Source organism: Dysidea avara, chromosome 1 (assembly GCF_963678975.1).
Source record: "Dysidea avara chromosome 1, odDysAvar1.4, whole genome shotgun sequence".
Lineage (NCBI taxonomy): Eukaryota > Metazoa > Porifera > Demospongiae > Dictyoceratida > Dysideidae > Dysidea > Dysidea avara.
The window spans coordinates 58,955,181-58,967,315 of NC_089272.1; the positions used below are offsets into that span (position 1 = coordinate 58,955,181).

The 12,135-nt window shown below is 38.3% G+C and overlaps 1 protein-coding gene across 1 annotated transcript in view; it reads left to right on the forward strand.

Annotated features, from left to right (window-relative positions):
- The window catches only part of LOC136238102 (uncharacterized), a 123,531-nt gene that overhangs the window by 53,550 nt on the left and 57,846 nt on the right, over positions 1 to 12,135 (forward strand). Inside the window, exon 10 of the mRNA XM_066028434.1 lies at positions 1,666 to 1,708. Coding sequence (XP_065884506.1) covers positions 1,666 to 1,708 — 43 coding nt within the window. The remainder of the gene's footprint in view (positions 1 to 1,665; positions 1,709 to 12,135) is intronic.

The following is a 12,135-nucleotide window of genomic DNA, read 5'->3' on the forward strand; positions in this document are numbered from 1 at the left end:
CATTTGGTTAGTTAGTTAGTTAGTTAGTCAGTCAGCATAAAAGTCTGTTGAATAGAAATTTTAGAAACTTTTTGGAAGGGTTTGGGTTGGTCTGAGGGAATTTTTTAGGTTGGCTGTACCTAACCATTTCTGCCACGCTGTCATGAAGGAAAATTAACGCTGGTTATTTGGGTGATATATATTTTGGCTGGAAAAGCCCAGTTTTTTACGATCCATAATACACAGTATTACCATACCGTATGATAAAAGCATAGGTGACTGGCTGACTGCTCTTTATATCAACCCCAGTGTGGATCATTATAAACACCACATTATGCATGTGGTGGGGTCTATTCCAGTTACATACTGTTATATAGACAAATAGAAGAAAAAATTAGGAATTATGTTCGACTAGGGATCAAAGAAATGAAAAGTGTAATGAAACAAGGGACACCTGAAGATATACTAGTGGGTATTTAATTCCTACTTCAGTTTGTACTCAAGACTGAATTAGGGATTACAATTAATGTCTAGTACAGTATATGTTCAGGTGTAGGCACCTTCTACTTTTTATTTCTTTGATTCCTATATAATCAAGCTTTAAATTCCTAATGTTTTTCCTTCTACTTGTTTGTTTACTTTTTGTAACATGATTATGACTGGTGAACCCAAGCATATCCCATTAGAAGAAAGAATGGCACCAGGCCTATTGTTTTTGTCTGAACACAGTCCCCAACTATCAATTACTGAAATAACAAAGTGGCCATTAAGCTTCATTTTCAGTTATGATCAGCCCATTACACAGCATTACAAATGAAGAATATCATGAGAAGTAGTCCAGAAACTCGGATGATTCCCATCACAAACGTAGGGAAGCCATCACACAGCACTACAGCAAATCAACACCTTGCTCTGTCAGCAAAGGTATTGGGACACAAAGGAGAACAAAGGTAAGTCTATGAAGCATGCATTGCATGTACTGTTGTATGCAAAAAGCACCTGTTTGGCTGAAACAACATCAAACAGTGAAAAATCAAGCTCAGAGCTTTTGCTGTCATCAAGTTACCCTTGACTGAAAGCATCAGTCAGGCAGTCAGTCGGGCTGTCAGTCAGCAGAATATTTTTAAAATTGATTTTCATAGCAAGTTATTGGAAGCACACTGAAGGAATTTTTGGGCTTAGTTATACCAGGGGCTTATGAGCCGCCTTCAGGGCAGTGAAGGAGCATGAAATTTACACTGCCTGCCAGGTACTGTACCATCACAATCCAAATTAATTGCAGATTACTTTCCATAATAAAAGTAAAACCTCATTAGTTGAAGCCGTATACGAAATTGTGCGTGACCAGTGACACATGGTGATGGTGAAGTTGATTGAGTCTTCCTTGAGGTCTTTCTCTTTTTCGATGGTGGCAAACTTGTCTCTACTTTGGCTTCAATTAGTGCGGCTGGAGTGCCATTTGCATGTGACATAAAGCAAACACAGTGACGTAATTTGGATTGTCATGGAACTCAGTTTCATGCTCCTTCGCTGCCTTTGGCAGCTCATAAGGTCCTGGTTATACCTAACTAAGGTGTCACAAAGGTGTTGTGAGGCTGGTTTTAGGATGATATTTTTGGAAAGAAAGCCCAAACCTTCATGATTTCTAATCATACTGTATGATTATTATTATTCATTCTTCTATAGGAACTACAAGATAAAATTCACCATGTATTGGAAAACTATGAAGGTATGTATGCATGTTTATGTATATACACTTATGTACGCACTCTTTTCAAGGACTAAGAAAGAGGATAATTAACATATACATACCAGTGATACAAACTCTTTGTCAAAACAAATTGAGCATATCAGTTAAAACTCGCATCAATCAGTTGTACCCCTTTGTATGAAGGCTGTATCATATCAGCTTTGTTTGTTATCAGAAACATTAGCATAAGCCATACAGGTGTAACCAAATTCTCTAAGCCGAGCTTTCATTCACACCATTTTATTAGAATGTTAGACACCTTTTTCAAGGATCTAACGTATATGTACAGACTTTCAAGAGACATAATTTTTACGGATTTCGTGGTTGCTTGGAATTTTCATCCTCAAAAATTAACGATTAATAGAGTTAGCTCTATGCTTTCTAATAGGCATCATCTGAGAAAAATGAGTGATCCTCAAAAATGCAACTACAAAAATCCTGAAATTTGTCAATCCACAAAAATTACATACCCTGAAAATTTGTACATATACGGTAGTAACTGTCCTGTATCTCAGATAAGCTGTAGTATTACTGTATATACTGCAGTAATATTGCTCTGGTAGTGGTCAATAACTTCATTTTGAGCAGAGGTGTAGCCTCATGGAACATCTCTGTAGTTTTGGTCACCACAGCACATGGCAGGTGTAAAATGGAGTTTAACTTGTTAAACAAAGTTAATGGAGGGAGATAATTTGTATGTGCTTGTGAAATAACATCGCAGCTATAAGAGTACAGTAAGTGTATTTAATTTCAAGGGTTTAAATTTTCGTGGTTCCAGAAGGCATGATAGTTTCGAGGGTTTATATTTTCGTGGTTGCGCATGAAGCATGGCGTCTTTGAATGTGAGTCAGTGATTCGTGGATACCATATTTACCAAGCAATCTGGGTGGCAAGCTATGAAGAAACATTCAACTGTATGGGGAAACGGGAAATATTTTTGACCCATTTGCGGTCGCTGTTGTAAGAGATGGTGAAATAATCGGCCATGTGCCAAAGTTAATATCAGTTGCTTGTTCGCTGTTTTTGTGACACAGCAGCTCTATTAAGTGCAAAGTCACAGGCAGTCATCAATACTCAAGAGATCTTCCTCAAAGCGGGCTAGAGATTCCTTGCACTCTGACGTTTGAAGGTGACGAAAAGTTCATTGAGAAGGTCAAGAAGCTCATGAAGCTGACTAATCTCGATACAAATAAGCTAAGTGAGTTGATTGCTGTGACTGAGGCCACACCAATACCAGTAGCTGCAGATACTGATGATAGCTGCGGTATCACTGTTATAGTTGAGGAGGCTGAAGATATGGATGAAAGCACAACAATATATAAGAGGAGAAAAGTTGATGACTCTGAAGTTGATGATGTGTGAGTAACAATTCACAAAGTAATACTGAGAATGTCCAACAAGGCAGTGTTACTTAGCAGTGAACTCAATGACAAAATTATCAGTGCTGCCCAAAAGCTTCTCCTATGCAAGTTTCCATCGTTTAATGGCTTGCGGTCTACACTAGTTCAGGACCACATTGGAGTTTGGGTAAACAACTATGTACAAATATTTCATTGTCGCTCAAACCATTGGATAACTGTGAGCGCAATAGGTTGTCAGCCCGGTGAGATAAAAGTGTATGACTCACTGTATGATGATGTTGATATCACCACCAATAATAAGCTAGAGAAGACCTTTACTTGCAAACTCCACTACATCATACCTAGATTACAGAAGCAACTAGGAGTAAAAGATTGTGGTCTGTTTGCAGTAGCTTTTGCTACTAATTTAGCTCATGGAAGAAATGATTTTAAGTTTGACCAAAGCCAGATGTGTTGTCACCTTTGTGCTTGTTTTGAAGCAATGGAAATTACTGTTTACCTTAGTAACAGTTGTCTAATCCAAAACAGCCAAGCTGTAAAAAAAGAGTGCGGCCCTCAAAAAGGCTATGGTGAAAAAAGATGTTAAATCCAAGGTGGCGGCCAAGAAATGGCTGTGATGGTAGGTTAATGGTAAAAATTTTCGTAACGACAATTCAGGTGAATTGTGCACCAAATTCACCTGAATTGTCATTATTAAAATTTTTACCATTAACCTACCATCACAACCATTTCTTGGCCGCCACCTTGGATTTCACATCTTTTTTCACCATAGCCTTTTTGAGGGCCGCACTCTATTTTTACAGCTTGGCTGTTTTGGATTAGATTTATTTGTATACCCCAAAGCCGGCCTATGGCTGGCTTTGGGACTTTTTAACCTATCTTTTTTTCTTTACCACAGGAAGAAGAAAAGATGAAGCAGATGTACTTTAAATATTTCTGATTTTATCAGTAAATGTACAAATTATATATATAATGCATATATTTATTACAGAACTCTCCATGGTGGTTTCTTTGTAACTGAACACTCTACAAGGTGACTTCTTCTAGCTGCTCTCTCTACAGGGTGAATTGTTTGTAGCTGAATGATCTACAAGGTAACTTCTTCTAGCTGATCTGTCTACAGGGTGATTTGTTTGTAGCTGAACTATCTACAAGGTAACTTCTTCTAGCTGATCTTTCTACAGGGCGATTTGTTTGTAGCTGAATTCCGTACAAGTGATTTGTTTGCAGCTGAGCTCTTTACAGAATGGTTTCTTTGTAGCTGAACTCTCTACAAGGTAACTTCTTCTAACTGATCTTTCTACAGGACAATTTGTTTGTGGCTGAATTTTCTACAGGGTGATTTCTTTGCAGCTGAACTCTCTACGTGGTGGTTTCGTTTGTGGCTGATCTCTCTACAATGTAACTTCTTCTAGCTGATCTCTCTACTGGGTGACTTGTGTCTAGTTGTACACTCTACAAGGTGATTTGTTTGTAGCTGAATACACTACAGGGTGATTTTTGTAGCTGAACTCTCTATAGGTGATTTTTTTACAGCTGAATTCTCTTCATGATGGTTTCTTTGTAGCTGAACTCTCTACAAGGTAACTTCTTCTAGCTGATCTCTCTACAGGGTGATTTTTGTAGCTGAACTCTCTATAGGTGATTTTTTTACAGCTGAATTCTCTTCATGATGGTTTCTTTGTAGCTGAACTCTCTACAAGGTAACTTCTTCTAGCTGATCTTTCTACAGGGTGATTTGTTTGTAGCTGAACTCTCTACAAGGAAACTTCTTGTAGCTGATTTCTCTACAGGGAGATTTGTTTGTAGCTGAACTCTCTACAGGTGATTTGTTTGCGGCTGAATTCTCTACATGATGGTTTCTTTGTAGCTGAACTCTCTACAGGGAAACTTCTTCTAGCTGATCTCTCTACAAGGAGATTTGTTTGTAACTGAACTCTCTAAAGGTGATTTGTTTGTAGCTGAACTATCTACAAGGTAACTTCTTCTAGCTGATCTCTCTACAGGGTGATTTGTTTGTAGCTGAATTCTGTATAGGTGATTTGTTTGCAGCTGAGCTCTTTACAGAATGGTTTCTTTGTAGTTGAACTCTCTACAAGAAATCTTCTTCTAACTGATCTCCAAACAGGGTGAATTGTTTGTAGCTGAACTCTCTACTAGGTAACTTCTTCCAGCTGATATCTCTACAAGGTCACTAGTTTGTAGCTGAATTCTCTACACTGAACTCTCTACGAGGTGACTTCTTCTAGCTGATCTCTCTACAGGGAGATTTATTTGTAGCTGAACTCTCTACAGGTGATTTGTTTGCAGCTGAACTCTCTACATGATGGTTTCTTTGTAGCTGAACTCTCTACAAGGTAACTTCTTCTAGCTGATCTCTCTACAGGGCGATTTGTTTGTAGCTGAACTCTCTACATTGGTTTCTTTGTAGCTGAACTCTCTACAAGGTGATTTCTTCTATAGTTGATCTTTCTACAGGGTGATTTGTTTGTAGCTGAACTCTCTACATGACGGTTTCTTTGTAGCTGAACTCTCTACAAGGTAACTTGATCTAGCTGATCTCTCTACAGGGTGATTTGTTTGTAGCTGAATTCTGTATAGGTGATTTGTTTGCAGCTTAGCTCTTTACAGAATGGTTTCTTTGTAGCTGAACTCTCTACAAGATAACTTCTTCTAGTTGATGTATCTACAGTGTCACTAGTTTGTAGCTGAATTCTCTACATGGTGGTTTCTTTGTAGCTGAACTATCTACAAGGTGGCTTCTTCTAGCTGATCTTTCTACAGGGTGATTTGTTTGTAGCTGAACTCTCTACAAGAAAACTTCTTCAAACTGATCTCTGAACAGGGTGAATTGTTTGTAGCTGAACTCTCTACAAGGTCACTAGTTTGTAGCTGAACTCTCTACATGGTGGTTTCTTTGTAACTGAACTCTCTACAAGGTGGCTTCTTCTAGCTGATCTTTCTACAGGGTGATTTGTTTGTAGTTGAACTGTCTACAAGGAAACTTCTTCTAGCTGATCTCTCTACAGGGAGATTTGTTTGTAGCTGAACTCTCTATAGGTGATTTGTTTGCAGCTGAATTCTCTACATGATGGTTTCTTTGAAACTGAACTCTCTACAAGGTAACTTCTTCTAGCTGATCTCTCTACAGGGCGATTTGTTTGTAGCTGAACTCTCACATGATGGTCTCTTTGTAGTTGAACTCTCTACAAGGAAACTTCTTGTAGCTGATCTCTCTACAGGGAGATTTGTTTGTAGCTGAACTCTCTACAGGTGATTTGTTTGTGGCTGAATTCTCTAGATGATGGTTTCTTTGTAGCTGAACTCTCTACAAGGAAACTTCTTCTAGCTGATCTCTCTACAGGGAGATTTGTTTGTAACTGAACTCTCTACAGGTGATTTGTTTGTGGCTGAATTCTCTACATGATGGTTTCTTTGTAGCTGAACTCTCTACAAGATAACCTCTTCTAGCTGATCTCTCTACAGGGCGATTTGGTTATAGCTGAACTCTCTACATGGTGGTTTCTTTGTAGCTGAACTCTACAAGGTGATTTCTTCTAGCTGAACTATCTCTTTCCGTAGTTGAACTCCCTACAAGGTAACGTCTTCAAGCTGATCTCTCTACAGGGTGAATTGTTTGTAGCTGATCTCTATACAGGTTACTTGTTTCTAGCTGATCTCTTGAATTCTCTTCAGGGTGACTGCTCTATTAGGATGACTGCTCTATTAGAGTATCTCGATCTTGCACTTGCTACACCAAGTTGGATTTCGTGTTATAACTCCGTGGCTTTACGTCTGATTCTTCTACACCATTGAAAAGCCTTTCTAAGATGATTACTCCATGTGTACAGTGATTTTCATAGCATTACCCCAAGCGGTTTATCTGGTAGGCGTGGCAAGTTGTCATTTTTTAATAGCTAATCTCGATTGCATAATTGTTACACACTATTGGTTTTTTCGTTGTATCTTCCTGGTTTTTAGCTCGATTTCTTTCAAACTACAAAAGGTTTGAGGTTCAATAGTTAACCTATTCACCCACCGATTTTCAGCTTCTTCCCATACGCGGTTTACCCTGTAGGCGTGACAACATATTGGTGTTATTTTTCGTGAATAATCGCTCATAACTCTTTGCCTGTTTATCGTATTCCAGCCAAAGTTGTTAGCGAGATGCGCCTTTATACCCCCCTTGTCTGTGCCAAATTTCAAGGCAATCGGACAAGGCGTTCGCGTTTTATAGAAGTTTTTGTAAGTGTGCGAAAAGAGGAAGAAAAATAAGAAAAAAAATGAAGAAACTAAGCCAATTTTTGAAGTCGCATATCTCGGGAACGCCAGAGCGATTTCGCTCAAATTTGGAATGTGGAGTACTGAAGTTGGAGGGCCTGTCCACAGTAAAAATTGTCTTGTTTCATCAAGGCAGCACAGAGCTACAGAGATGCGAAAATTGCATTTTCGTTCTTCCTGTCAATATACTCACGAGTGTTGCGTGCCGGATTCTTGGGCCGCACAACACACTACCGTGTGTCTTGATATTATAGGACTTATGACCACATTGTGAATTCATTAATGTAAATTTCAGTGGACCACGACAGATTATAAATCAATATTAATCACATGTACAGGTTTAGTAAATAATTACAATCAATATTATAATGTTAACTGTTCAATACAACCCTTGATACCTGCATGTTGAAATCCATTAATGATAATACTTGGACAAGAAGAAATGTGCGCATGCAAATCGATCATCCAATTTGCAAAAATTGGCTTCATGCTACTCAAACGAAGGTCCACTTCTTCTGTCATTCCCTTTTCCAATTGTTGGTAAATCTGTGTTCTTGAAATTTCGTTCTCAAGAAATCCTTGGCTGGCTTGTTTACTGACAAGTCCAATGGCTGCAGATGATCTGTACAGTTATTGGGTATGGTGACATAGAGAATATGGTTGTCCTCTAGCAGTTTTAGCACCTGAGCTGTACATTGTCCTTTGAATACACCAAAGAGGACCAATGCAGTGTGGTCATCTCTAAGACCAAGTGATTCTCTCTCCTTTTTAACATAAGGAATTATAATATTTTCAATGTGAGCAATTGCTGTTGTCTCATTGGCTGAGTGGTTCTCCGTATGGGTAATGTGCCAGTCAGCAGGGAATGGAACACCTTTTGGATGGCATTTAGATGCGGTGCCTTTGTAAATCAGCTGTATTGGTAGAAACTTTCCAGATAAGGTGTACGTAAATATAGCAGTTATCTGTCGTTTGTCATCAACCGCAGCGATCTCTATCCTCTTTCCTCCTTTTTTCCATTGTCCACTGACTCGAGGGAACAATCTTTGTAGCAGTGTGATCCCAGTTGATGACAAAACTCAGAGGGACATCCCTCCATCTCCACAACTGCACGTACATCAGCCAAGAAATTACTTTTGATCTCCTCAAAATTATCTGGCAAAATCTTACATTTGCTGTTTGCCTTTCTTGTAGTATACCCCATCCTATGCAACATACGCATGGCCCACTCCTTTATTAGTTTCATAGCTGGCTTCTTCCCGGTATGCTTCATTACCACTCCTGGACCAGTCCCTACACCAATAACAACACTTGTGCCTATCGCTGTCCCTCGTGACCTCATGTTGCCAAACAATTGCTGCAAGTGCATATCTAGATCTGCACCGAGAAGAGGAGGCTTTTCCCACTTTTTACTTGGCAAAGAATCAATTGTTACAGCTTCTCCTACTTTGGTCTCCTTTTATATAAGCACACTTCACAGTTATAGTAATTGCGTCAATCTCTCACTGTACTGTATTTGAGTTTCACTGAGTCTTGTCATCAAATATCCTTACAACACTGGCTACTCCGTGCTCACTAGCATATTCACCAATGACTGCCTTTTCAGTATCCGAAAGTATCTGGTCTTTTCCCTTTGCTGGTTGCTTTGCTGTTACACAAAGCACCACTAACTTCTTTGTAAACTTCATTAATGATGGACGGTGATCCTCGCGATGCTGTAGCAGGCTTCGTACCTTCTTTAGCAGGACGTAAAAAGAGTAGCAGTGGCATTATTTTCACAAATAGATGGAGATTCAGTCCTAAAGAAATAAAAGTGGATATATGGTATCTGTATGTGACAAAAATGTAAGTAAAATTAATATTTTCATGGGTACATGGGCCCAAGAAATCCACGAAAATTTGAGTCCCTCGGAAATTACAACATGCATGGTATTAAAGGCTATGTACCATGTATGTAGGACACCTGCATCACAGAGTATAGAACAGACTAAACAGTAGGCATTAATTAGAAAGAATTATGAGTCTGCATAATACGATGGTCAACAGATTGATCACCTCAGTGCCCGGTGAGTTCTTTCCATGCAGTTATGTTGTGCTGCTTGCATGCATGCAGGCAAACCAATGCTTTTCTCATCAAAAATAAATGTAGCATTAGGCCTGTGTCTATTATGATGGCAAAATTTTCCAGTGACTTGCAAAATAACTGAGTGCCTGTAATAACTAAGTGCCTGCCTGCCCGCCTGCCCGCCTGCCTGCCTGCCTGCCTGCCTGCCTGCCTGCCTGCCTGTCTGCCTGCCTGCCTGCCTGCCTGCCTGCCTTCAATGTGTGATAGCATTTCAATAACTTTATGTGTTACCTATCATATAAATTAGAACAGAAATCTTCCATAATTTTTTTTGCCATGCCTACAAGCATCTCGTACATAATATAGCAGCACAACAAACAATTGTGCACTGTTTCTGGTGACCTATTTTGATTGTTTTTGCACAGAAAACTGATCAATTCTGTCTTTTTAATATAACTCCCTGAATCATTAATTAACTTGTCAAAAAATGGTACCAATTAAGTTTTTATATGAAATCAATGAGTGACTTCATTCCAAAGCTATGAAACTTTATAGTAGCCGCAGAATTCTATAAATGTACCTGCCCTAAGAACATTACCTATGGGTAGGTACGGTATATCACGGCTGATATAAAAGTTTGTCACTTTGGAAGGAAGTCACCTATTGACTTCAAATTAAGAATAAAATTGTTTCTTTCAGCAAGATCTTCATTTTTAGTACCATATTGTTTGTTTGTTAAAATATGAACTAATGGGAAATAAACATAGAAGGGGTCGATTTCCTGTGCAGAAATGAAAATGTTACCAAAGGTCAAATATACATCAGCACTTGAAGTACACCGATATAAATATTGGTATCGGTAAAAAGTTGACTTTTTAAGCAGATAATACAGTTAAGTACTATAGTTGCTCAAATTTCTGTATACGTGATCTTGTAGCACTGTTGGTAAACATTAGGCTAAAGATGTGAACTGTTTTACACTGACCAAGGTTCAATTCCAAGTCAGGTTGTTTTTGTTTTTGTCTTTGCTCAGACCTTTTCATAGCACCTTTTTCACGTGTCGTTTTTTCCTTTTTTTTGGCAACCACCTTTATAGCATTTTGTCATAATATTCTAACATTTATTGTAGTATGTATGTGTCCATACTAAAAACCTTTTATATACAGATGCAACCCAACGCTAAAGAATATTGGAATCGGTAGTTTTGAAGTTAATTATGTCGGTTATCGGTATATTGGTAAAATTCCATATCAGTGCACCTCTAAACAGCACTATAATTACTTATTTATGTGGAACGTTTATAAACAAGTGCACTACATGACCAATTTTGGGGCTAGACCACTGTACTGTACATGTGTAGGACTGTGTCATTTACTAAGTGACTATACATTAGTTACTTGTAGACTTGTATTTAACTCAGTCAAGCATCACTTTTGGGTCATTAATATACTATGTTCAGTTGTAATTCAAGATCAATTACATGGGCACATCCATTTTACAGCCGGTATTTCAAACTGGAAGGAAACAGTCACACTCTTACAGTTAATTTCATTAATTAATTATCAAACTACACTATAAGTTAGCAAAATTTAATTATCCCATGTATGCAAAATAGCTTTGCTTTATTTAAGCACACATCGTTTTAAAATAATACTGATCTTCAATTACACCAACAGTATGTAGTTGATTGTGGACTGTGATCATGAATGAGTTGTACACATACTCCAGTGTAAATGAATCTCTTAACAGCATTATTTGCAAGCACATATAGGTACAGATAAATCTGTCTGGGAAGAGATTCTAGCTTTAGCTTTACAGCATTGTATGACTACAGTTATAAAGACACTAGTTATGCATCAAATTTTAAATGTAGTTTAAAATACTTTTAAACAAAGTTAAGGTTGAAGATGACAGTGACCCCAAATAATCATTCATAGACACGAGACAATAATAGGAATAACAGCGCTTTAATAAGAGTACTAGCGTATGCGCAGTAGCATGTGGTGTCAGCTGTTTGACAAGTGGCCGCTTAAGCTCACAACTACAGGCCCGTAGCCAGGGGGGGTTCGGGGGGTTCTGAAGAACCGCCCTCTTGGAAAAAAGGTCCACAATTTCAGTAAAAAGGTCCACAATTTTAGCATAAAGGTCCATAATTTAACCAAAAAGATCCACAATTTTAGTATAGCTACAAGTCCAAATTTTCAGGAGCAAAAGTCCATTAGCTACAGTTTACTAGATAGCACTAATAAGAAGCTAAATTAAGTGCTCCAAGTAACTTATTCAGTGCTTGTATTAAATGCAATGCAAGATCGAGATACTCTAATAGAGCAGTCAACCACTCTAATAGAACAATCACTCTAATAGAACAATCACGATTACATTTTCTTTTAAAAGCTACTTAATTTACATGTAGATTGTCTAAACCGAGCTTTCATTAAAATATAAGACAAGCCTCTCCATACAGAGCCCACGAATAGCACCCATACTTCAACTCCATGCAATGTGTAAATTTCATTGTTTAAGACACCCTTTGTTCTGCTCCACTGCCCCTGTTGATCATGGCAGAGTGCTCAATCTTTCCCATTCTTATTCACTGTGACATTCCAATATATTATATTTAGATACATGCATGTGCAGATGGTATAATTACAGTAGCAGTATAGAGATATTTTTCCAGATATCATCTGGTCTTCAGCTTA